This window comes from Rana temporaria, chromosome 1 (genome assembly GCF_905171775.1).
Source record: "Rana temporaria chromosome 1, aRanTem1.1, whole genome shotgun sequence".
Taxonomy (NCBI): Eukaryota; Metazoa; Chordata; class Amphibia; order Anura; family Ranidae; genus Rana; species Rana temporaria.
The window spans coordinates 483,413,582-483,437,080 of NC_053489.1; the positions used below are offsets into that span (position 1 = coordinate 483,413,582).

Genomic DNA, 23,499 nt, shown 5'->3' on the forward strand with positions numbered 1-23,499 from the left:
CCCTAACAAGGGCTGTTTTGGGTGCTGTTCTAACAGCAGAGATCAGATGAGTCTTTCAGGACTGGAGTACACTGGCCTAAGCTATAGCTTTCCCTATAAAATCAGCAGCAGCAGCTCTGTCCCTCCTCTCTCTAAGAATGCAAGTTCAGAATGAATCTAAAATGGATGCTGCCCTAGAGGTGGGAGGGTAAGGGAGGGAGGGTATGCTGCTGATTGGCTGGAATGTGTCTGCTGACTGTGAGGTAGAGGGTCAAAGTTTGCTCAATGTTAATTAATAGGAGGCGGATCGAACATCACATATGTTCGCCTGCAGCAGTGAACGCTAACAAGCGAAAATCGCTGCGAACTATTCGCCGGCGAACAGTTCTGTACATCTCTAGTGAACATGTAGATCAAAAAGAAAAAAAAAGAAAAGGAAGCCTCCTCATGGCGTAGATCAAAAATGGTTTAATAAAAGGAGATTGTACAACAAAACACCTTCCGGTGTGTACAATAGATAAAATGTGATCACAAAGTTAAAAAATGGTTAAGCGCAATAGGAGGCAGAGAAACCCGACATGTTTCGTTCTATTGAACTTAAAACTGTGCCTACAAACGCTGCGCTTATAAATGTACCAAATAATTGAAAAGGGCTGTGTTTAATCTCAGGAGGTGGCAAGTGGTTTGCACCTCAAGCCTCAGTGTCATCAGCCAATCATAACACCAGAGTGAGAGGGGGAGGCTAATAACGTCAGGTAGACGTAGCCAATAAAAAACAAGAGGGGGAGGGATGTCAAATGAATGCGCCGCTATATGAATTAAATAGGCGACAGAGGTGGAAGACCAAACCTCGCTATGGGGAGCGACATGCGCCCGCAGCATCTGTTTACCTACGTGGCTATAGAAGGAACTGGTCTGTAGGAGGGGGAGTGATCTTACGTCTGCGGTCACATGACCGATGGCGTCATCTAAAGAGAGCCAAGCCTCACTCCGGAGACACACACAGCCGTCTCATAGACAGAACAGGACATCACCATGGTAATGGAATGAAACTACCTGCGAAAAAAACGATCACATGACCTCGCAGTGTAACACAAAGTAGAGACTGCGAGGAACGCATCCCATTGGCCACTGAATACACAAGGAGGAGTGTCATCATTGCAATACAGTCTCGAGTAGGGCGGGGAACTGATCAAAGGGGATGTCAGTGCAACATGAAATAACACGGACCGTCACCTCCTAACCCACCCATACCATATGCTCTGAATACTCCCTCCCAATGGTCAGCAGGCCACAAATGGGGCAATATTGTGAAAACGAATCACCGCAATGGCTGGTAAAATTAATAATATAAAGACAAAAATATAAATGCACATCAGAATATACATATAAAAATGTAAATCGCATTCATATACTAAGACTGAAATGGTCAGACTACTCATCGAATGACTTGAATAATGCTACAAAGTATCACGTGAATGATTAAAAATAAGAGAAATATCCAGAGAACAAAGGAAAAATTTACGTAATAATAAAAGGGAAAAGAAAGAACGGGAGAGGGACATTCATGCTTGATTGATGAAAGCATTAATGTCCCAATCCACGTTCATTCCATGTGGTGTATACATTTTGAGTTGATATATCCAGAAGGTCTCAAGTTTGGAGACTCCTCTGCGCCTAGAATCACCTCTCCAGTGGGGGACAAATTGGTCAATAACCTGAAACCAAGTGGATTCTGATGTTGATAGTGAAGATAATGTCTGGGCACACTATGATTAGTGCGCCCTTTTTTGATAATAGCAATGTGCTCGTTAACTCGTACCGAGAACGTGCGTATAGTGCGCCCTACATATTGCTTATGACAAGGACATGTAATCAGATACACAATGTATCGTGTGGAGCATGTCGTGAAATGTTTCATATGGTATTGTTGACCAGTGCTGGTAGACTCAAATGATTCAGATTTCTTTCGACCACATGTGTTGTGTAGGCATACATTACATTTTCTACAAGGGTAATAGCCTTCCATATGGTCGAAAAAAACTGGCTGAACAAGCATCTATTACATTTGGGGCAATAAAACCACCCAACGATTGTGCACCCCTAAAAATAACTCCTGCAGAGTCTCGGAGGACTGAACCCAAAACTCGATCACTTTTGAGCACTTTCCAGTATCTCCTGAAAATGTCCTTAATTTGTTTATGTTGAGTTGAAAATGATGTGATAAGGGACCACTTGAACTTATTGTCAGATGTTTGCTGAGTACGTTCCAACAGTAGGGAATTCCTATCTATGAGGGACACTTTCTTAATTTCTTCATCAATACTTTGAGAATCGTAAACTTTGTCTATAAAACGATTTTTGAGGGTGTTAGCTTGATCCTGGAAAACCGTAAAATCTGTACAATTACGTCTAATACGCAACAGTTGGCCACGTGGAACTGACTTCAACCAAGTGGAATGGTGGCAACTGTCCACTGGAATATAAACATTACGGTCTGTAGGTTTGAAGAATGTTTTGGTGACCAACTGCTGGTTAATGACAGATATTTCCAAATCTAAGACGTGTATGGAGGTAATACTAGCCTCATAACTGAGTTTGATTCCTCTGTTATTATGATTGAGGGTGGTCATGAAATCATTGAGAGAGGCGAGGTCTCCCTGCCATACGAGGAGGACGTCGTCTATGTAGCGAGCCCATAATACCAACTCTGGTCTGTCCAGAGCATAGACGACATCCTCCTCCCACAGGGCCATGAAGAGATTCGCCAAACTAGGGGCAAATTTGGCCCCCATGGCAACACCCCTTTGTTGTAAGTAGAACTTGCCTCCAAACCAAAAATAATTTTTCTTGGTGGCAAAATCCATGAGATCCATAATGAATTCCCGTTGGTTTGTCGGGAGTCTATTACTCCTTGCGAGATAAAATTCAACCGCAGACAGTCCCAAATCATGAGGTATACATGTGTAGAGAGATGTGACATCTGCTGTGACAAGTAGTAAGTTGTTGTTATAGACTAGGGACGAGCTTCGTGTTCAAGTCGAACGCATGTTCGACTCGAACATCATATGTTCGATCGTTCGTCGAAATACGAACAAAACGGGTCGTTCGCACCAAATTCGAGTGACGCGCCACGGCCCAAAATTCACTGCGGCATTGCGCGCTGATGATTGGCCAAGCATGCTGTATGTCCCGCATGCTTGGCTAATCACAGCGCCGTCAATAAAGAGAGCCGTAATTGACCAAAGCCAGGGTGGCTTTGGCCAATTATGGCTCAGGGCTTTAGCACACGCCCCACACTATAAAAGGCCGCCCTGCAGGGCGGCCTCGTGTAGTGTGTTCCGGGCTTGTTCCAGATCAGACAGAGAGAGAGAGATTGAGAGAGAGAGCAGGCAGGCTAGTCAGTTAAATTTATAGTGTGTAGAGGATATATATACATCCCAGGTGTTGTACATATATTTATACACTGTATAGTTTAGTTAGATTGGTTCTTCCTAATCTGTCAGGCAGTTGATTGTACTAGCTGCAGTGTTCTCACGTGTTGTATTGCCCCTGTGCTCAGTGCACCTAAACCCACTTGCTGTATACTGCAAGTGTGCACTGCTCATTACTTTGCACCTAAACCCACTTGGTTTATAGTGCAAGTGTGCTAATTACTTTTCACCTAAACCCATTTGTTGTATACTGCAAGTGTGCTCATTACTTTGCACCTAAACCCACTTGGTGTATATTGCAAGTGTGCTAATTACTTTGCACCTAAACCCATCTGTTGTATACTGCAAGTGTGCTCATTACTTTGCACCTAAACCCACTTGGTGTATAGTGCAAGTGTGCTAATTACTTTGCACCTAAACCCACTTGGTTTATAGTGCAAGTGTGCTAATTACTTTGCACCTAAACCCACTTGGTTTATAGTGCAAGTGTACTAATTACTTTGCACCTAAACCCACTTGGTGTATAGTGCAAGTGTGCTAATTACTTTGCACCTAAACCCACTTGGTTTATAGTGCAAGTGTGCTAATTACTTTGCACCTAAACCCATTTGTTGTATACTGCAAGTGTGCTCATTACTTTGCACCTAAACCCACTTGGTGTATAGTGCAATTGTGCTAATTACTTTGCACCTAAACCCATTTGTTGTATACTGCAAGTGTGCTCATTACTTTGCACCTAAACCCACTTGGTGTATAGTGCAAGTGTGCTAATTACTTTGCACCTAAACCCACTTGGTGTATAGTGCAAGTGTGCTAATTACTTTGCACCTAAACCCACTTGGTGTATAGTGCAAGTGTGCTAAATACTTTGCACCTAAACCCACTTGGTGTATAGTGCAAGTGTGCTCACTACTTGGCATCTAAACACACTTGTTGTATAGTGCAAGTTTACTCATTACTTTTCACCTAAAGCTACTTGGTGTGTACTGCAAGCTACGAGGTGTGTGTACTGACTTTGTCCTCTGCGGCCATTATAATGTCTGGAAGGACAACAAAGAGAGGCAGAGGGTCACGAGGGCAAGTAGGCTCTGCGCCTAGAGGCAACAGTGCTGGTGGTGGACACGGTGCACCCTCTTCAGCACGTGGCCGTTTGACACGATCATTCCAGTTTTCGGGAGCTGGCCGTGTTGAGCCTCAACATGCAGACAAATTGGTAGAGTGGATGACCAAGCCGTCCTCATCCTCTCTCACCCAGGCTCAGGGTACTTTGTCTGGCAAAGTAGCTGCCAAGGTGTCCTCTTCCCTCTGCTCAATGGCATCACTAACTCCTTCCCTAGTCCCACCATGTCCTCCTGAGGAGTCCCCCAAACTGTTTGAACACAGTGTTGGGTACATGCTGCATGAAGATGCGCAGTGTTTTGAAGGCTCCGATGATGGAACACAGATAGAGGAAGGCAGTAATGTGAGCCCAGAGAGAGGGGGTGTCCAAGAAGGACAGCAATCTGGCAGTCATGTTCCACCAGCTGCAGCATACTGCCAGGTTTTCGACAGTAATGAGGAGGGAGGGGGTGATGAGGTCACTGACTGTACGTGGGTGCCTGATAGGAAAGAGGGGGAGGAGGAGGAGGCACAGGCACATCTCCAAAGAGGCAGGATGCCCTCCAGGGACCAGCTTGAGGGCAGCACACCAACTGCATTACATCGCAGAGCTACGCCTGTGCAGGGCGCTGCTGTGTCTTAGCGTTACTGCAAAAGTTCTTTGGTGTGGGCCTTTTTTGAGACATGTGCATCAGATCGCACCGTTGCTATTTGCAACATATGTCTCAAGCGTATCTCGCGTGGCCAAAACATCACCCGCTTGGGCACCACATGCTTGACCAGACATATGTCGACCTGCCATGCAGTTCGTTGGCAAGCATACCTAAAAGACCCACACCAAAGAACAAAGCGGACCTCCCCTTGCACCTCATGAGCTGGGATCTCCAACCCCACTATACCCTCATTCCTCTCTGAAGCCTGCACTGATAGGACTGAAGGTGTAGAATTAGGTGTGTCACAACCTAGTAGTACATGCGGGCAATCTACTATCGGTACACCGATGGCAGATTGTACCAGACAAATTTCCCAGCCCCAGCTGCTGCAGCGCCGAAAGAAGTACTCTCCCAGCCATCCACATGCCCAGCGGTTGAATGCTAGCTTAGCGAAATTGCTAGCACTTCAACTGCTGCCTTTTCAGTTGGTAGATTTTGCCTCCTTCCGTGAGTTTGTGGAATGTGCGGTACCTCAGTGGCAAGTTCTCAAACGCCACTTTTTCTCACAAGGGGATTCCGGCTCTCTACCGCCATGTGGAAGGCAATGTCCATGCCTCGCTGGACAGGGCGGTCAGTGGCAAGGTGCATATTACCGCTGACTCATGGTCCAGCAGGCATGGACAGGGACGTTACCTCTCTTTCAGGGCGCATTGGGTGACTCTGCTGGCAGCTGGGAAGGACGCAGGGCAAGGTACAGTAGTGTTGGAGGTTGTTCCACCACCACGCCTCCAAAACACTACTACTGGTTGTGACACACCTCTCTCCTCCACCCCCTCCTCTTCTTCTTCCTCTGTGGCCTCTTCCTGTGCTGATGTGTCCTCGGAACCAGCGGTGCTCCGTAGGCGTACGAGGGGCTACGCAGGAATGCAGGCAAAGAGATGCCATGCGGTGCTAGAGCTGGTGTGCTTGGGAGACAGGAGCCACACTGGGGCAGAGGTTCTGTCATCACCATCTACCAAGCACCTGATGCTGATGTAACTGAATATTTTTTTTGAAATGTCAGATCCCTTGGAGACTGCCTATGCTGATGCTGAGTGACTGTCCTGTTATGCTGACTGAATATCCTTTTCCTCCTCAATGATCTTGCTGATAGCTAGTAAGAACATTGTTGGTTCTGGGCACCGCCAGCAGTGCCTAAGGCCCAATTTTTCTGCCCCTGTTTATCAGGGGCGTATAACAATTTTTGATGCAATACTTTGCATGTGGCTCTTTGCTGCGCTCCAATTACAGTATCTGTGAGGGGTTGCAGTGTTGTGGCACCACCAGCAGTGCCTAAGGCCCAATTGTTCTGCCCCTGTTTATCAGGGGCGTATAATAACAATTTTTGATGCAATACTTTGCATGTGTTTTTTTGCTGCGCTCCAATTACAGTATCTGTGAGGGGTTGCAGTGTTGTGGCACCACCAGCAGTGCCTAAGGCCCAATTGTTCTGCCCCTGTTTATCAGGGGCGTATAATAACAATTTTTGATGCAATACTTTGCATGTGTTTTTTTGCTGCGCTCCAATTACAGTATCTGTGAGGGGTTGCAGTGTTGTGGCACCACCAGCAGTGCCTAAGGCCCAATTTTTCTGCCCCTGTTTATCAGGGGCGTATAATAACAATTGTTGATGCAATACTTTGCATGTGGCTCTTTGCTGCGCTCCAATTACAGTATCTGTGAGGGGTTGCAGTGTTGTGGCACTGCCAGCAGTGCCTAAGGCCCAATTTTTTTGCCCCTGTTTAACAGGGGCGTGTAATTAAAATGTTTGATGCAATGCTTTGCAGGGGGCTCATTCCTGCACTCCAACTAGAGTATCTGTGAGGGGTTGCAGTGTTGTGGCAAAATTATGATTTTTATATGCATAACAGAAATGTCAGAATTGGTCTGGAGGTCAAGTAGCTCACCAGAAAAAACTAAAGCTATGACACTTTTTAGCTTAAAAAATGTGCTGAGTCTAGTAAATCCAGGCAGTTAGACTGGCATTCCTCACCTTCTAAAAAAAAAAAAAAAACTGGAGGAGTGGAATACAATGGTGCATGTCCACGCCACAAGCAATTTACATATCTCCACAGTTTACTTTACTAGATACCTCTTGTGTAATTAAAGAAATAATGTGAAAATCACGTGATCAGTCTAGTCTTTTTATACGAGCTCACAAAGACACAGGAAAGCACTGACAAAGGAACAGGTGAGATATCACACACGTTGGTTATCTACATAGCATAGCAGATATATAGGTGCATGCCATTCAGAACATTAGTTAGATCATGTGCTTACATTCAAGGTGTCAACAATATACTGCATTTTAACTTTATTGATTCTAAACATATGTTATTTTTTATCTAGGGAGCTTTGACATCCTTGTGTGTGTAAATGTGATTTTTTTTGTGTGTGTAGATGCACATTGCATTAACATAGCCCATTTGAATGAGCTCTCTGCATTATCTAACTCACTAAAAAGGTACCTGCACTGTTTCTAACAATATAGCACACTGGAAATCAGAGAGTATTCACACCTATGCATTGTGGTGTGCTATAGCATAAATATTTTTAGGTCTACTGTACTGTACATGTGCATTCAAGTGCCATTCAGAATCAATGAAAATTATACTGTGGGGGAGATTTACTAAAACTGGTGCACACAGAATCTAGTGCAGCTGTGCATAGTAACCAATCAGCTTCTAACTTCAGCATTTGCAGCTTGGTGAGCATCTGCCATTAGGCTGCCATGCTCCATATTGGAAATCACATTGACGGGAATTGATCAAAACTGGAGCATATAGACTCTGGAGCAGCTGTGCATAGTAACCAATCATCTTCTGTCTTAAGCTTGTTCAGTTAGACATTAAAAATGACATATAGAAGCGAACTGGTTGCTATGCACAGATGCTCCAGATTCTGGCTGCTCCAGTTTTGATAAATTCCACTCATTATTTGGTGCTTCTTTTGGTGCTACTCAGTGCACTTTTGAACCCATAGACTTACCTGGTAGAGCATGAAAAACATACGTACATGTGTTTTTTTTTTTGGTGAAGGTTTGTGCTTAAAATCCAGTCTTTTCCCCCTACCAACAATGCTTTCACAGCAGATATTGTTATAGTCTTTGGACAAAACAAAAACTCCTGAAGCATGAAAATGCATGAAAAACATGCATTAGCACACTACAAAAGTGCACTGAAATAGGTATGATTATAAAACAGCTCTAGTGTGAACCTAGGCTAAAATAAAGATATTTATACCGTACTTGTGTAAAAGCTTTGTGAATTAGGTCAGTTGTACTTTACTTGTTTTAATGAAGACGATATACTGTACACAATGCAAAATGTAACTAAATACAATTTCACAGAACCTTTTTAAAGTAGTTGCTAATCATAAATTGGCAGTTGTATAAAAAAATACGTATTAGCAACATTAGATAAGTGGAACAAAAACTCTTACCTTGAGACCGAAGTTTTACTATAATTAATTTAATTTAATTAGAAATGTGTCTTATAGAAAAATTGGGGTTGATTTACTAAAGACAAATAGGCTGTTCACTTTGCAAGATCATTTTCCCTTAGCTTTGTGAATGTGGTAAAGCTCTGCTGACTTCCATCATCCGGTCATATGCAAGCAAAATACTCTTATTTTATTTTATATTTTCCACTTGATTGGACATTCTTTGTAAATAGAATATCCACCACATTTGCAAAGCCAAGGAAAAATCCACTTGTAGACATCCCATTTGCCTTTATTAAATCAACCCCACTGCCCTTTATGTCCTTAGCACTGCCCTTTATGTTCTTAGCAGTCAATCAGATGTTCTCTTTTGTTCTTCTGGTCTTGGTTAGAATAAGAAAAGGAAACAGGGTTACTAAGAGCTGTGCATAGATGTTTTATCTATCTATCTATCTATCTATCTATCTATCTATCTATCTATCTATCTATCTATCTAGCTAGCTATACCTGGGTTTTCTACATGGACTGTATTGTCCTTAGAAGACAATGGGAAAATGGCTTACGTTGTCTGAATTGGCTGTCAAACAATTCTTCGTCTTTAGGACCTAAAACTACTTAAGATACAAAGTTGTACCTGATAAGGATGACTGTATGCGTATAGCAAGAATTTTATTTTTCCTTTGCGCCAGTATTTATGAATTGTTCCCTGTGTATACCTTACACACGATCAGAAAATTGTGCGCTAATTTGATCATTAGTACACAGCTTTTGAAAACCGAACGCAAAAATTCATGCAAAATTATCTCATGGGACAAGCACACATTTTTTTCCCGTATTATACCAGATTGTACAATTTTCATCTGCACGGTTAATCTGTACAGTTGTCATCCGAAAATACAACACAAATGCAATACATTACTTCTGATTTTTTTTTCTGTCATACAAGAATTTTCTTAACTTTAGTAACCTCTTTTATTTTCAATATGAGACTAGCATGCAAAAAAAACATAAAATAAACGGATGATCATTTGTCCGATAATTTTGTTCTGTTTAAAAGGCTTTAGGCTTCAAAATTTTTATCCAGTGGACTTTAAAGCGAATGAACAGGGAGAAATAATAAAAATGTTATATGTGAGAAAATGTCATGGTGATATGCAACATGCATAGACACTGTGGAATTCAGAAAATGGAAATAATAAGTTTATAAGGTAAGTTCACCTTTGCAGAAAATCTGTAAGGCTAAATTACACTGGACCCTCTCCACACCCCCCCTGGTCCTGCTGCACCTAAAACCGGGGATCGCCTGCTAGAAGACATCGGGTTGCTGTTTTACCGGTCCAGGGTTTTGAAATACCCTGCGGCTTAATCTCCGAAACATACCTTGTAATGGCCACGTATAAGAGGCATTTTATAGTAATTGGTCGGCGCTGACTAATCAGAACTTGCCTGAAGCCTCGTACACACGACCGAGGAACTCGACAGGCGAAACACATCGTTTTCCTCGTCGAGTTCCTTGTTAGGCTGTCGAGGAACTCGACAAAGCAAGTTTCTCCAATCCCGTCGAGGAAATAGAGAACTTGCTCTCTTTTTGGCTCGTCGAGTTTCTCGACAGTTTCCTCAACGAAAATGTACTCACGACCGGTTTCCTTTGCAAAAAATATCTCCCAGCAAGTTTCTTGCTGGTTTTTGCCGAGAAACTCGGTCGTGTGTACGAGGCTTAACTCGTCCTGTCAACAGGGGAGAAGAAGAGAGAAAGCCACAGGGATTTAAAATCCCTGGATGGGTGAAGCAGCAACTCAATGTCTCCTAGCGGGTTATTGCCTGGCTTCAGGTAGAGTGGGACTGGGGGAGATGGGAAGAGGGTCCAGTGTAAGTTCACCTTACAGATTTTATGTAAAGGTGAAACTACACTTTAAGTGCCTTTTATTTAGGACCCTAATGCTAGCCTTACACTAGTAGAATTTTGTTTAAAATGTTTCGTTTTAAGAACATTTGTTCGCTTTTCTAATGGTTAGTGGGGTCAAGTCGACATCCTTTTTGACCATAGTGGCAAGAACATTAGGAGCAGGATCGAAATTTTCTATTTTCAACAGTGCCTGCAGTTTTTATTTTAGGAAATTTACATTCATTCCAAAATCAAATGTTCAAAGCAAATACAATTTTGAATGTACTGGGAATTTTCATACAAATGTTGGAATTTATATTCGTACAAACGTTTTATTTAAAAAATGGACTAGTGTGTGGGCACTTGGCAGCAGACCTGAAACATACAAAAGTAGTGGCATCCCTACAGTGCTTTGTAGTGAAAAATAGTATTAACATTGCACAAATAGTTATTACCATAAGCCTGTTCAGTATGTTTATCTGCAAACTGTTACTTTATCACTATCGCCTCTCAGATATGCACTTTAACAGTACAATGTACCTTAATCCTGTACGAAGATAACCAACCTAAGTCAGATATTTTCAATACAATATAAACACGACCATTGATAGACTAGAGTGGTTAATTGCTGCATATGCTTTTTTTTTTTGTTATAAGTCTCTTTCATGGCAATACATTTCGGTCATTATTCAGCAAAGCACCACAAAGCAGCTTATTAGATTGTTTTCACAACTATTCAGCTATTGTGTATTGCATAATCACATAATCTTAGTAATATAGTTATTTAAAAAAAAAATCCAACGTTCGTTAATACAACGGTAAAGATTTCTAGTTTGTTTCTAGGATTCAGCCTCTATTTTTAAGACAACAAGCTGCCAGTAGTATTATTTACTTTAGTATTTCTGTGTTAAAAAGGGCAAAAAAAAAAAAAGGAAACACTGTCTTTATGGTGCTGGGTTCTGCTAACAATAACCCATTTGAAGAGACCAGAGCCAGAAGAATTTGGCATGCTTCTATTTACTGGTTACATGATGCCAGGCAATATCTGAAGTAGTCAAAAGAAAGAAAATCCCCATTGGATAAGAAGTGAAATAGAGGAAAAGAACAAACTGTACACACAGGTCTGTGAAAGAAAAGAGAGAGAGAGAAAAAAAAAAAGATTCAATGAATGGGTCTGGAAAAGCTTCTTAAGTTTGCCTTTTTAATAGGTTGTTGCTAAAACATTATTATGTCATTTAATCGTGGAATGTTGCAAAATTTGCCAATTTTTTTTTTTTTTTTAATATGTAGCTTAGCTAAGTGTTAACACGTGAAAAAAGTGTGTGTTTTCTTATCTCTTGCAGGGTCTGAAGGCAAGGACATCTAGTATCTGGAAGGAGCTCCTGTCCAAAAACTAGCTGAGTAGACAGTGGACAGCGGCGAAATAACAGAGAGACCACGTGGAAGGATAGATACTAACAGGCACACTGTGCTGTCAACAGGGAGTCATTGAATTGTGTGTGCAGGCAAGGAGCAGCAAAGAAAAAGCCAGCCAATGCTTGCAGTTAATCCAGCTTTTATCACCTGGCATTATTGTATATATACACTGTTTATATTCAGTAACCAGTCCAGCCAGCTTTGTGCGATTACGTATCAACTTGTCTGCGGGTGCTGATCTACAATCATAGTTTAAATCATTGAGCAGATTTCTCTCTACTGTAATATGAGGCATTCTGGACACTCTTTAGATACCTGGCTTTTCCTAGCTTTGGTTGTGGCTGTATGGCTGGGGATGGCTAATGCTCAGACTATGGAGCAAGAGTTTACTCAAGCCATGCTGGATACATTTGGACTCAATGGCACCCTTACTGCCAACAATGTCAGCAGAATGGTGGACAGCTGCGGGACAATGATGGAGTTCCAAACACAGTTTAATGAGGTAAGACGTTTCTTGCGATCATTTTCATTGGAAAATCAGTAAATGTAAAGCAAAAATGTACTGTATGGTGGGAGTTACGTTCCCTTAGCTGCGCTTTTTTGGATATCCGTTTTGGTAGTCATATATAACCCTTATGGTCTTTAGTAAATCTAAAGTTTTTTCTGATAGACCACATAACGGGGAAACTGAATACTGTACATGTTTTTAAGAATCCACACCCAGACAGAAATGTATCTATTTGAAAATTAGGCATTTTTGTCATGCAACCCATTTTCCTATTTTAATTTTTGCTATTGTTGCTAAAGGAGACTTAAAACTGACAGGTGAGATTATTATTTTATGGGTTTGATGGGTAAGAATTTAGATGTGCAATACATTTGCTTTTAAATTTGAGAGATTAGAGATGTTATGCCCTGTACACGATCAGGCCCCGTACACACGACCGAGTTTCTCGCCAGGATTCAGCCAGAAACTCGGTCGGAGCTGAATTCTGCCGAGAAACCCGGCGCGTGTAGACTTTCGGTCGAGGAAGCCGACGAGTTCCTCGTCGAGCCAAATAGAGAACATGTTCTCTATTTCCTCGTTGTTCAATGAGGAAAGTTGGCTCGCCGAGATCCTCGGCGGCTTCACACAGAACTCGACGAGCAAAAAGATGAGTTTTGCCCGTCGAGTTCCTCGGACGTGTGTACGAGGCCAGAGTTTCCGTCAGGTTTTTTTTCGACGGAATTCCGTTCAAGCTGTCTTGCATACACACGGACACACCAAATTCCGACCGTCAAAAACACGGTGACGTACAACACTACGACAAGCCTAGAAATATTAAGTTCAATGCTTCCGCGCCAATGCGTCGAATTGTTTATGAGCATGCGTGTTTTTTTTCCCCGTCGGAGTTCCATACAGATGAATGGAATTTCCGTTTCCGGTGGAAAAAAAGAGAACATGTTCGCTTTCTAACTCCGTCTGAATTTCCGACGGAAAAAGTCAGATGGGGCATACACACAGTCGGAATATCCGATGAAAAAATTCTGTCTGACTTTTTCCATCGGAAATTCCGATCGTGTGTATGAGGCATTAGCTTTTGGGGTGCAGGGTGGTGACCTTCCTGAAAGTATCCCTCATACTAGCTTTCCCTGAAATCTGAACCACTCCTGTAATCCTAAAGCTAACACTCCTTGTAACCCTTACCCTCTCTATATCCATAACCTTAACCCGCTCTGTAACCTTATAGCCATAACCTTAGCCATCCCTCTATTCCTAATCTTTCCTGTAATCCTAAAATGATTCTTCCCTGCAAACTTCACCTTTCCCGTAACTTTAACACCAGCGCTTCCTGAAGGCTTAACCCTGCAACTGCAATATTAACCCTTCCTGTAACCCTAACCTCCATATAACCCTAATGCCGCGTACACACGATCGGTCAAACCGATGAGAACGGTCTGATGGACCGTTTTCATCGGACCAAACCGATCGTGTGCAGGGCCCACCGGTTATTTATCCATAGGTTAAAAAAAAGCAATCTTGTTTTAAATTTAACCGATGGATACCGAACCGATTGAAAAAAAAAACGATCGGTTAAAAATCCACGCATGCTCAGAATTAAGTCGCTGCATGCTTGGAAACATTGAACTTCATTTTTATACATGTATACACATTCAGTTTATTTTTTTGTTCAACCAGCTGAATAAACAAAAAGAAATAACAGACAAATCCCTACATGCACACAAACTTTGTTGATGCAGGGATCTGTCCCGCCGTTCAATCGTATTCTGACAGCATGGTATTATATATACACTATATTGTCAAAAGTATTGGGACACCCACCTTTACACGCACATGAACTTTATTGGCACATCAGGTATCTCACACAAAGGATGCATAGAGAACAGGATACTTTCTCATACAAGTACATGGTACAGTAGGCACATATAAGGAATATGAAATGTTGGTTTGACATATTCTTTAAGCTGAGCATACATGGATAGAAATTCATGCCAGTTCAGCAAGAACCAGACAAATTTTGGTCCATGTATGGGCACTGTGGTTGTACAGAAGTAAATCTACTGATGGGGCTGCTTTAGTAGTATTACCACCAGGCAGAATCTGTCTCACTGAAGACAATCTGCAACCTCTCAAGATTTGAAATGCCCACAATGCTGGTAGCTAGAGATGGTGTGCATAAGATTTAGATCACATGAAGTAGCTCAGATGTAGCATTTCTCGACCTTTCTTTACCCAGGGAAACCCTTGAAATAATTTCTAGAATTCAGGGAACCTCTTAATAAATTAAGGAGGTCATGATTCTTACATTGTTGGTCAGTGGGAAGTATGCCCCCCTTACAGAAAGATAGAAGGATAATTGGTGTCACGTAGCTGGCTCTTCTAGGTGACAATGAACATGGATCTAGGCAGGGACTATCAGATTGGAGGCCAGTTTAAAGAACCACTAGCAACCTCTTGAGGAACCCCAAGGTCCCTCTAAAACCTTGAGAATGAGAATTTAGCCGTTGATGTAAAGCATGACATTTAATGCCAAGTTCATTTTAACATTTGACAACAAATACTGTTATTATTTTTGTTTTCTACCATTTCCATTTATAAGCAAATATTTATCAGAATCTGGGGAGAATTTGTGTCCTTCCTATTTACAGATATTTAGGGAACCTGCCAACATGTGTTACAATGTTTAAGGTGAACAATAGCTTTCATTCAGTGTTGTAATTGTAAATGCAATATCAAACATCTCAGTTTCTGGCATAGTATCATAGTGCATTTTAATAGTAATCAGTGATCCCGTAGGAATGGACTACTGACAATACTGGAGTCTAGATAAACGTAAAAAAAAAAAATACTTCTTAATGTTTTTACATGCTTAAAAGGCAACATGCAAAACAAAAGCTGATATCGGTAAGAAAATGCATGTAGCGATCACGTGTAAGGACTTAACACCATGTGAGGTTTTAAGCTCTTGGCAGCAACCACTTTAACCCTTTTTAACATGTGTCTTTGCTTTCAATTTAAATCAATGGGCCCTACTGACGTTGCTGGTGGGGTCTCGCTTAACTCTGTCTGTGTGTCTGCTGCACATGCACAGTAGCTGGCATGATCTCCTCCTAGTAAGCAACTGTATTGCCTAGTTGTATTATTAATAATGGTAATGATCATTTTTATACTGCATCCTGAGCCTGTTTGACACAATTTATCCTGGTCAGGAATGGGTTAAGTTATTTAGGGATGCACATAAGCATGAACCTGCTCATGTGCATATATTGCCATAGAGTATGTACTATATGGTCATGAGCAGGTAAGGTTGATTTACTAAAAGCAAAGAGGCTTTCACTTTGCAAAGGAATTTTTGTATTAGCTTAGTGAATGAGGTGACTTACTTCTTCCAGTCATGTGCAAGCAAAACTATAGTTTTTATGTTTTTTTTACAAGTCGTTGCAGGGCCGCTATCAGGGGGGTACAGGCAGTACACCTGTAAGTGGCACGGATTGGCAACCCCCTTTTTTTTATAATTTTTTTTGTAAGGGGCCCGGAGGTCCCCAGGGCCCTGTATGGCAACCCCCCCTTTTTTTTTTTTTATAATTTTTATATATATATATATATATATATATATATATATATATATATATATATATATATATATATATATATTTCTTTTTATTAAAGGGCCCAGAGGTCCCCAGGGCCCTGGATGGCAATCCCTTTTTTTTTTATTTTAAAAAAAATATATTTATTTTTTTATAATTTTTTTTTGTTTGTTTTTATTAAAGGGCCCATAGGTCCACAGGGCCCCAGATGGCAACCCCCTTTTTTTTATTACTTTTTTTTCAATTTCTTTTTCAATTTTTTCTTATTTCTTTTTTTTTCTTTTTATTAAAGGGCCCAGAGGTCCCCCCCAATTCGTGGTACCCCCTGCTTCTCAATTAACGCCCCCCGCTTCATAAATAAGCGGCAGCCCCCCCGCTTCTCATTTTGAGGTGGCAGCACCCCCCCCCCCCGGTTCTCTGCTCCAGGGGGCTAATGCCTGAAGCTGTGTAAGGGGCCCCATAATTCCTGATGGCCGCCCTGAGTCATTGGGTACTCTTTGCAAAGTGAATGTTCACCACGTTCACTAAGCTAAGTGAAAATTCTCTTACAAACGTTCCATCTTATCTCCCACGAGCTACAAATTTTGCTCAAATGCTACATGTTTTTTCATCTGTTTGGGGAGTGTTCCTTTTATTGTTGTCTAAAACATTTAGAAGGGTGGATCACATAACACAAAAGCTCAGGAGGCCTTTATGATAGCTATTGATTGCAGAGCAGGGTGGCAAACCCCCAACGGTCAGTCCACCTTAAAGAAGAGTATACATGTGCAGTTTATTTTCGTTTAACAAGCAGGTTGAACAAGGTCCCCGCATCAACACAAATTAGGTGTAATAAAGGGATATTCCCTGCTACGCTACTGTATTCATGACAGGGAGGACTTCCCCCATCAGAATACACAGATCAGTATTGTAGCCATTGACTGAAAGCACTGATTGAATGCTGGGTTTCCAGCTTGATGGTTTAACAGAAGCCAGTCTGTTGAACAGACAGCAGTACACATGGACCAAAAGTTGTCCAGAGCCTGCTGAAGCGGACGATTTTTTGTTTGTGTATACCCTGTCTAAGTTTAAACAGATAGTATAGGACACCAGGTGTACCCAATCCATACCTCACCCATACTGCGCTCTATACTGCACTTATTCCACAGACTTCAAACTGCATCTATACCAAACCTATACTGCAATATGCCAAACGTTAACTGCATCTGAACCACATCTTCCTTGCACCTGTGCCAAGATTATACTAACTCCTATAGTGTACTGAACTGCATGCAGGTTAACTGGGAATGTCACTAAAGCAGTAGTAAACCCTGCTATATCTAAGGCCCCGTACACACGTCCGAGGAACTCGACGGGCAAAACACATCGTTTTGCTCGTCGAGTTCCTTGTGAAGCCGCCGAGGATCTCGGCGAGCCGAAATTTCCCATTGAACAACGAGGAAATAGAGAACATGTTCTCTATTTCCTCGCCGAGATCCTCGTCTGCTTCCTCGGCCGAAAGTGTAGACACGCCCGGGTTTCTCGGCAGAATACAGCTCCGACCGAGTTTGTGGCTGAATTCTGCCGAGAAACTCGGTCGTGTGTACGGGGCCTTACATTTACTTTCAGATAAGCCAATAATAAAGCTTACCTGTAGGTAAAATGAATGTCTCCTAAATGTGCACCATTTAGGAGATATTTGCATGTTTTGCTGGTGCATGTGCAGTGCGTTTTGAATTAAAACCCAGAGCTCTGTGCCATGGCCATGACTCCCATATGCATTTACAGGAGTGGCATTATCGCGGCTCGGCCATTCGAATGTCCAGAGCCTATGAACCCGGAAATAAAACTGGGTGAAAATGGAAGCCCTATCAGTGGTGACAGCGCACCACTGGTGGGCTTCATTTTCGGGGTAAGTCTATCATAATGTGCTGGTATGTGGTGCACACTAGCACAGTATGCCCTTAACTTGCAGGGTGACCTGATTTTTTGTAGCTACTCATTTATGTTTAACCTCTCCCCCCCCCCCCAAAAAAAAAACATTGCTGTAACTGCTTTAAAAGTGTTAGCCTGGAGTTAGCTTTAATTTTGCAGTCATGCCCATCTAAATCTGGTAGAATAACACTACCCTTTCCCCAGACTGGCAATGCTGCTGTCCAAGTGTGTCTCTGTTGCTCCTCGTTCCAGAGTGGAGACACCCTAAGATAGGAAGTGTATTACTGACCAGTGGATCACCAGGTGAAAATAAAGGTAGAAAAAGCCTAAAAAAGAAAACAAATTCAGCTGCCACATCTAAGAATTGGCAATAGACAGATGGAAATTTGGCCAGTTCAGCAGGAACTGGTCAAACTTTCAATCCACGTATGGGCAGATTGTTGTACTGAGGACTATCGGCCACCAGTGATCATTGCATTTTGACAGCTTGGAAACCTCCAGCTGAATGTGTTAATGGGGGAATAAAGCAATTTTCTTTCCTTCAACATGTGGTGCCTGTGGTGCCAGTCCAGGGTTGTGGGTGGATCACACCTTTATGGTCACGATCTTGCCCGAGCTTTAACTGGCTCTGTGACATCAGCCGACAGCGGATTTCAGGAATGCGGAATGAACAGCACTCATTCAAGCAAGCTTTGACTGTACTTCTTTAACTTTAAAGGGACTCAAGTGGTTGTAAATCTCAGACATGAAATCTGAACAAGGCACATATTTCTGTAGTGTTTACTTGCCAATCTTCAAAGTACTGCCATTTCTTTCTGCTATCTAGATTGCTCTGTTATTGGCTTGTCTCTTCTGACCAGTGCCTTCTAACAAGTTTTCCTGACACCAAGAGCTAAAAAGGTGACAGAGGAGGTATCTCTAGCACACAACGTGTGATTTAAGAGCTACAGCTCTGTTCCTGTGCACTGTGTGGAGGGAGTTGTGTCCCTTCTCTCCAATTAGTTCTCAGAGCTCTTGTACAGTTTGTACCTGCAGCTCCCCACCCCCTGATTTATGAATCTGTGAAAAGTCCTTTTCAGCTTTGAGTTTTACAAGGGTGTACAGGACACAAGGCTGCAAATAAACTAATGCAGGAGGATTTGTTTTATCTCTGTACATCACCGCCAGTCACGTCACTGGGTATCGGTAAGGGTTTACAACCACTTTAACTTTCAAATTGCACATCTAAAAAAATGCACTTGATATTGTTCTACCAGATATTCCTCCAATGCAAACAAGGAAGCACTAACATTTGATTAGAGCCTGTCTGAATCACCATTTGCATACAGATCATTATGTAGCTTTGTCAAATCTAATTTTTATTACGAAATCAGTAATCCAGTCTATAAGGTCACAGAAAAGTCAATATCATTTTTTAGTTTTGCTTTGTATATGGTAAAGAAATGGAGGGTCCAATTGGGTCGGACTGACCATGTCAAAGAAGCCTATGGCTCAATGCTGGTAACCCACAGGCGCACTGCTCTGCACCTGTGGATCAGTTTGAAAGCATCCCAGTAACCACTGCAGAACAGATGTGCCCATATATACACTGTGATTTTAGTAATAAACTGAACTTTAATAACAGTATTCTATTCTATTCCATCCCAGAGCAGGAGGTCACGGGCCACATCAGAGGGCTCCGTGGGCCACATGTGGCCCCCGGGCCACTGGTTGGGCACCCCTGATCTAAGCAATCTCATTTAGAGTTAAAATCGATAATTTTTTATTTATTTTTTATAAATCAACCTTGCCCTCGTATTTTAAGGATTTACATTGATCTAAAGAAGACTGTACAGTCAGATTATAATATAAGGTAAAATAACTTCCATTTGTTACTCCCATCCCAAACACCAACCTCAGTCCTCTCTTGATCCAGTGCTGTGGCTGTCTGCAGCAGCACTGGTCCCTCTCCCTGCTCTCACAGGACAGACTGAGAGCCGGGGGAGCCATTGGCTCCTACTGCTGTCCGTTAAATCCAGTGAGGAGGGATCAGAGGGTGTGGCGGAGCCACGCTATGTGCACCTCTGTAGCACTCCTCTTGCTACGGGGGCGCACAGAGATGAGGTAGAGCAGACAGCACCAGTGGGGGACTCCAGAAGAAGAGCTAAGAGGCCGCTCTGTGCAATTTCCTTGCCAGGGCAGTAAGTATAAACCTCTTTTTTTATTTTAGAAATAAATAAATAAATCAACTTCTGTACACCGTCCTGCCAGATCTTTGACACTCAATTAACGCACCCGGCTGGGGGAATCGAGTCAGTTTTTTGTGTTGAACCAACGGGTTGCACTGACTTATGTATGGGTTTGCCTATTGAAGGATGATGTGATTGCATCCAAGCAGACTGCTCAGAAACACAGATGACACATCTGAGTTTTTTCTAGGTTTGCCAGAGTTCTGGGGCAGAGAAGGGCACATTAAAGTGCTTGCAACAGACCCTATTCACAGGTACTGTAAGCAGGGATAGCAAGAAAAATGGCATAGATCACTTTAACCAGACACAATATTATCTCAATCTTCCAAAAATATAATATATTAATGGAATGGCAGTACAATTTATTTATCAAAAGAAGAAAAAAAAATTGTAAAACATTCCTTTCTGGGACATCATTATCCAATATAATGTCTTTTACCTGCAGATTTCTGAGCCACATAGGTATAAACTGTTTTTTTTTGTTTTTTTTCATTGGCTTTGTATTTCCTGCTTTCACTTACCCAATGTGCAAACAAAAGTCTGTGACCGCGTTAACATCAGCTCAAGTAACATGAGAAAATGAATACCACTACAGTTCATGGAGAAACGCCAGTGCTCAGAGTGGAGCATGTTTTTTTCTAGGGAACTCCATCAATGTCATGGGTTTCCGCACAGGGTTCTATCCCTGGCCCCATTCAGCATTGCGAGTTCTTGGCCGAAAGGTGAGTGGTAACAAAGGGGTCATGGATTCTTGTTGACATCCTTACCTGAATTTGGCAAAGCTCATATTTGGCCAATAACAAGTCACACAGGAGGTGGACCTGATAGGGAACCAGTCCCAGAGTTCCTCACACCCTCTAATCCACAGCCTTAGAGCCTGTCCTGCATTGTCAATCTAATGCAGGGTGGTTCTGATGGGGAACTAGTTTCTCAGTTCCCATCAGACTTCTTCCATCTTGTTACAATACTCCTCGGCCATGAGCCTATCTGTGTAATGGGCGCAATGGATGGTTAGGGAAATCAGGATTGCAGAGGAACAATGAGGATGGGGGGTCTGGCATGGATTCTTTGGCTTCATTGCCGCCACCTCCAAAGACAGATTCTTGTACCTGTTCTTGAATATCAGAGGAAGAGGTGTAAGGGAATTTTAACCACTTTAGCCCCGGGCCTGTTTTTCAGAGTCGGTGTTTACGAGACAAAACCATTTTTTTTTGCTAGAAAATTACTTAAAACCCCCAAACATTATATATATATTTTTTCTAACACCCTAGAGAATTAAATGGAAGTCATTGCAATACTTTTTGTCACACCGTATTTGCGCAGCGGTCTTACAAGCGCACTTTTTTTGGAAAAAATTCACTTTTTTAAATGAAAAAATAAGACAACAATAAATTTGGCCTAATTGTTTTATATATTGTGAAAGATAATGTTACGCCGAGTAAAATGATACCCAACATGTCACGCTTAAAAATTGCGCCCGCTCGTGGCATGGCGTCAAACTTTTACCCTTAAAAATCTTGATAGGCGACGTTTAAAAAATTCTACAGGTTGCATTTTTTGAGTTACAGAGTAGGCCCAAGGCTAAAATTAATGCTCTCGCTCTAACGATCGCGGCGATACCTCACTTGTGTGGTTTGAATACCGGTTTCATATGTCGGCGCTACTCGCGTATACGTTCGCTTCTACGGGCGAGCTCGTTGGGACGGGGCGCTTTAAAAAAATTTTTTTTTGCTTTTCGCATTTATTTTTATTTATTTTAGAATTTTTAACACTGAAAAAAAAAATAAAAAAAAATTATCACTTTTATTCCTATTACAAGGAATGTAAACATCCCTTGTAATAGAAAAAAGCATGACAGGTCCTCTTAAATATGAGATCTGGGGTCAAAAAGACCTCAGATCTCATATTTGGGCTTAAATGCAAAAAAAAATAAAAATTTTGGAAATGTAATTTTTTCAAATGACAAAAAAAAAAATGTTTCTTTAAGACGCTGGGCGGGACTGACGTTTTGACGTCACTTCCGCCCAGCGGAGCTATGGGGACGGGCGAAGGAGATTTTTCCTTCAGTCTCGTCCCCGCTCAGATGCCGGATGGTCGCGATCTCCTCCGCCGCTACCGAAGGCTCCGGTAAGCGGCGGAGGGCGCGGGAGAGCGGCGGGAGGGAGGGGGGCCCTCTCCCGCCACCGATGACGGCGAATTTGCGGCTAATTCGCCGCGGAGACCGCCATTATCGTTAACACGGCCGCCCACAGAAGAGATGAATATCTCGATTGTGGCAGCAGCTGCTGCCGTTACCGAGATATTCATCTCTAAAGTGAGGACGTATAACGACGGTGGGCGGTCGGCAAGTAGTCTTAAAGAGTGTCTAGGGTGCTCTTTATGTATCCCCCCCCCCTCACAGAATGTATGGTGTTATATGGTCTTCCTCATACTTCCTGGTATGCATTTCAGCATCTTATAGCATATCACCAGTCAATACAAAACCCTAGTGCTAATGGTTAACTGTTATGTTATAGGGCCTGATTTACTTAAAGTGATTGTAAAGTCTTTTTCTTTTATAATAAAATAGCAAACAGAGCAGCCTGGATCCTCCTAATCTTGGGTCCCCCTCCCTCCTTCTGAGTTTTCCTACAGCAAGCAGCTTGGCATGAGGGCACCTGACCCGAGCCCCAGCTCTGTTTATTCATTCAGACACAGAGCCACGATTCGGCCCCACCCACTCTCTTTAAATAGGTGGAAGAGTCCCGGAACGGCCGAGGCAATCGTGGACATCGCTGGATCGAGATGGGCTCAAGTAAGTATTAAGCCCTGTACACACGATCGGATATCTGATAAAATCTGATCTGACTTTCATCAGTCTTGCATACACGCTATCAGACTAAATTTCAAGCCAAAGCGCAGTGACGTAAAACACTACGACGAGCCGAAAAAAATGAAGTTCAATGCTTCTGAGCATGCGTCGACTTGATTCTGAGCATGCGTGGATTTTTCTCCGATGGAGTTCCACACAGACGATCGGATTTTTCTATCGGTGTTTTATCCATAGGAAAAATTTAAAACATGTTCTATTTTTTAACACGGATGGTCTGTTTTCATCGGACAAACCGATCGTGTGTACACGGCTTTAGGGGGGCTGAGGGGGGCTGCTGCACACAGAAGGCTTTTTATCTTAATTCTTAGAATACATTAAGGTAGTCCCCCATCCGGACATTGTCAGAATACACTGATCACACTTCCCATCTGAGCGGGGGTCATGTCGTGCGCGCGCACGTGAGGACGCTAGTCGCGCTCTTGGGTGAGGTAGAAGGAGCATGGAAGTA

The 23,499-nt window shown here is 42.4% G+C and overlaps 1 protein-coding gene across 1 annotated transcript in view; it reads left to right on the top strand.

Annotated features, from left to right (window-relative positions):
- The first annotated feature begins 7,319 nt into the window (after positions 1-7,319).
- Positions 7,320-23,499, top strand: part of SLC39A8 (solute carrier family 39 member 8) — an 81,103-nt gene continuing 64,923 nt past the window's right edge. The window contains exons 1-2 of the mRNA XM_040329928.1: positions 7,320-7,394; positions 11,873-12,447. Of these exons, the coding sequence (XP_040185862.1) occupies positions 12,232-12,447 (216 nt within the window). The 5' untranslated portion in view covers positions 7,320-7,394; positions 11,873-12,231. The remainder of the gene's footprint in view (positions 7,395-11,872; positions 12,448-23,499) is intronic.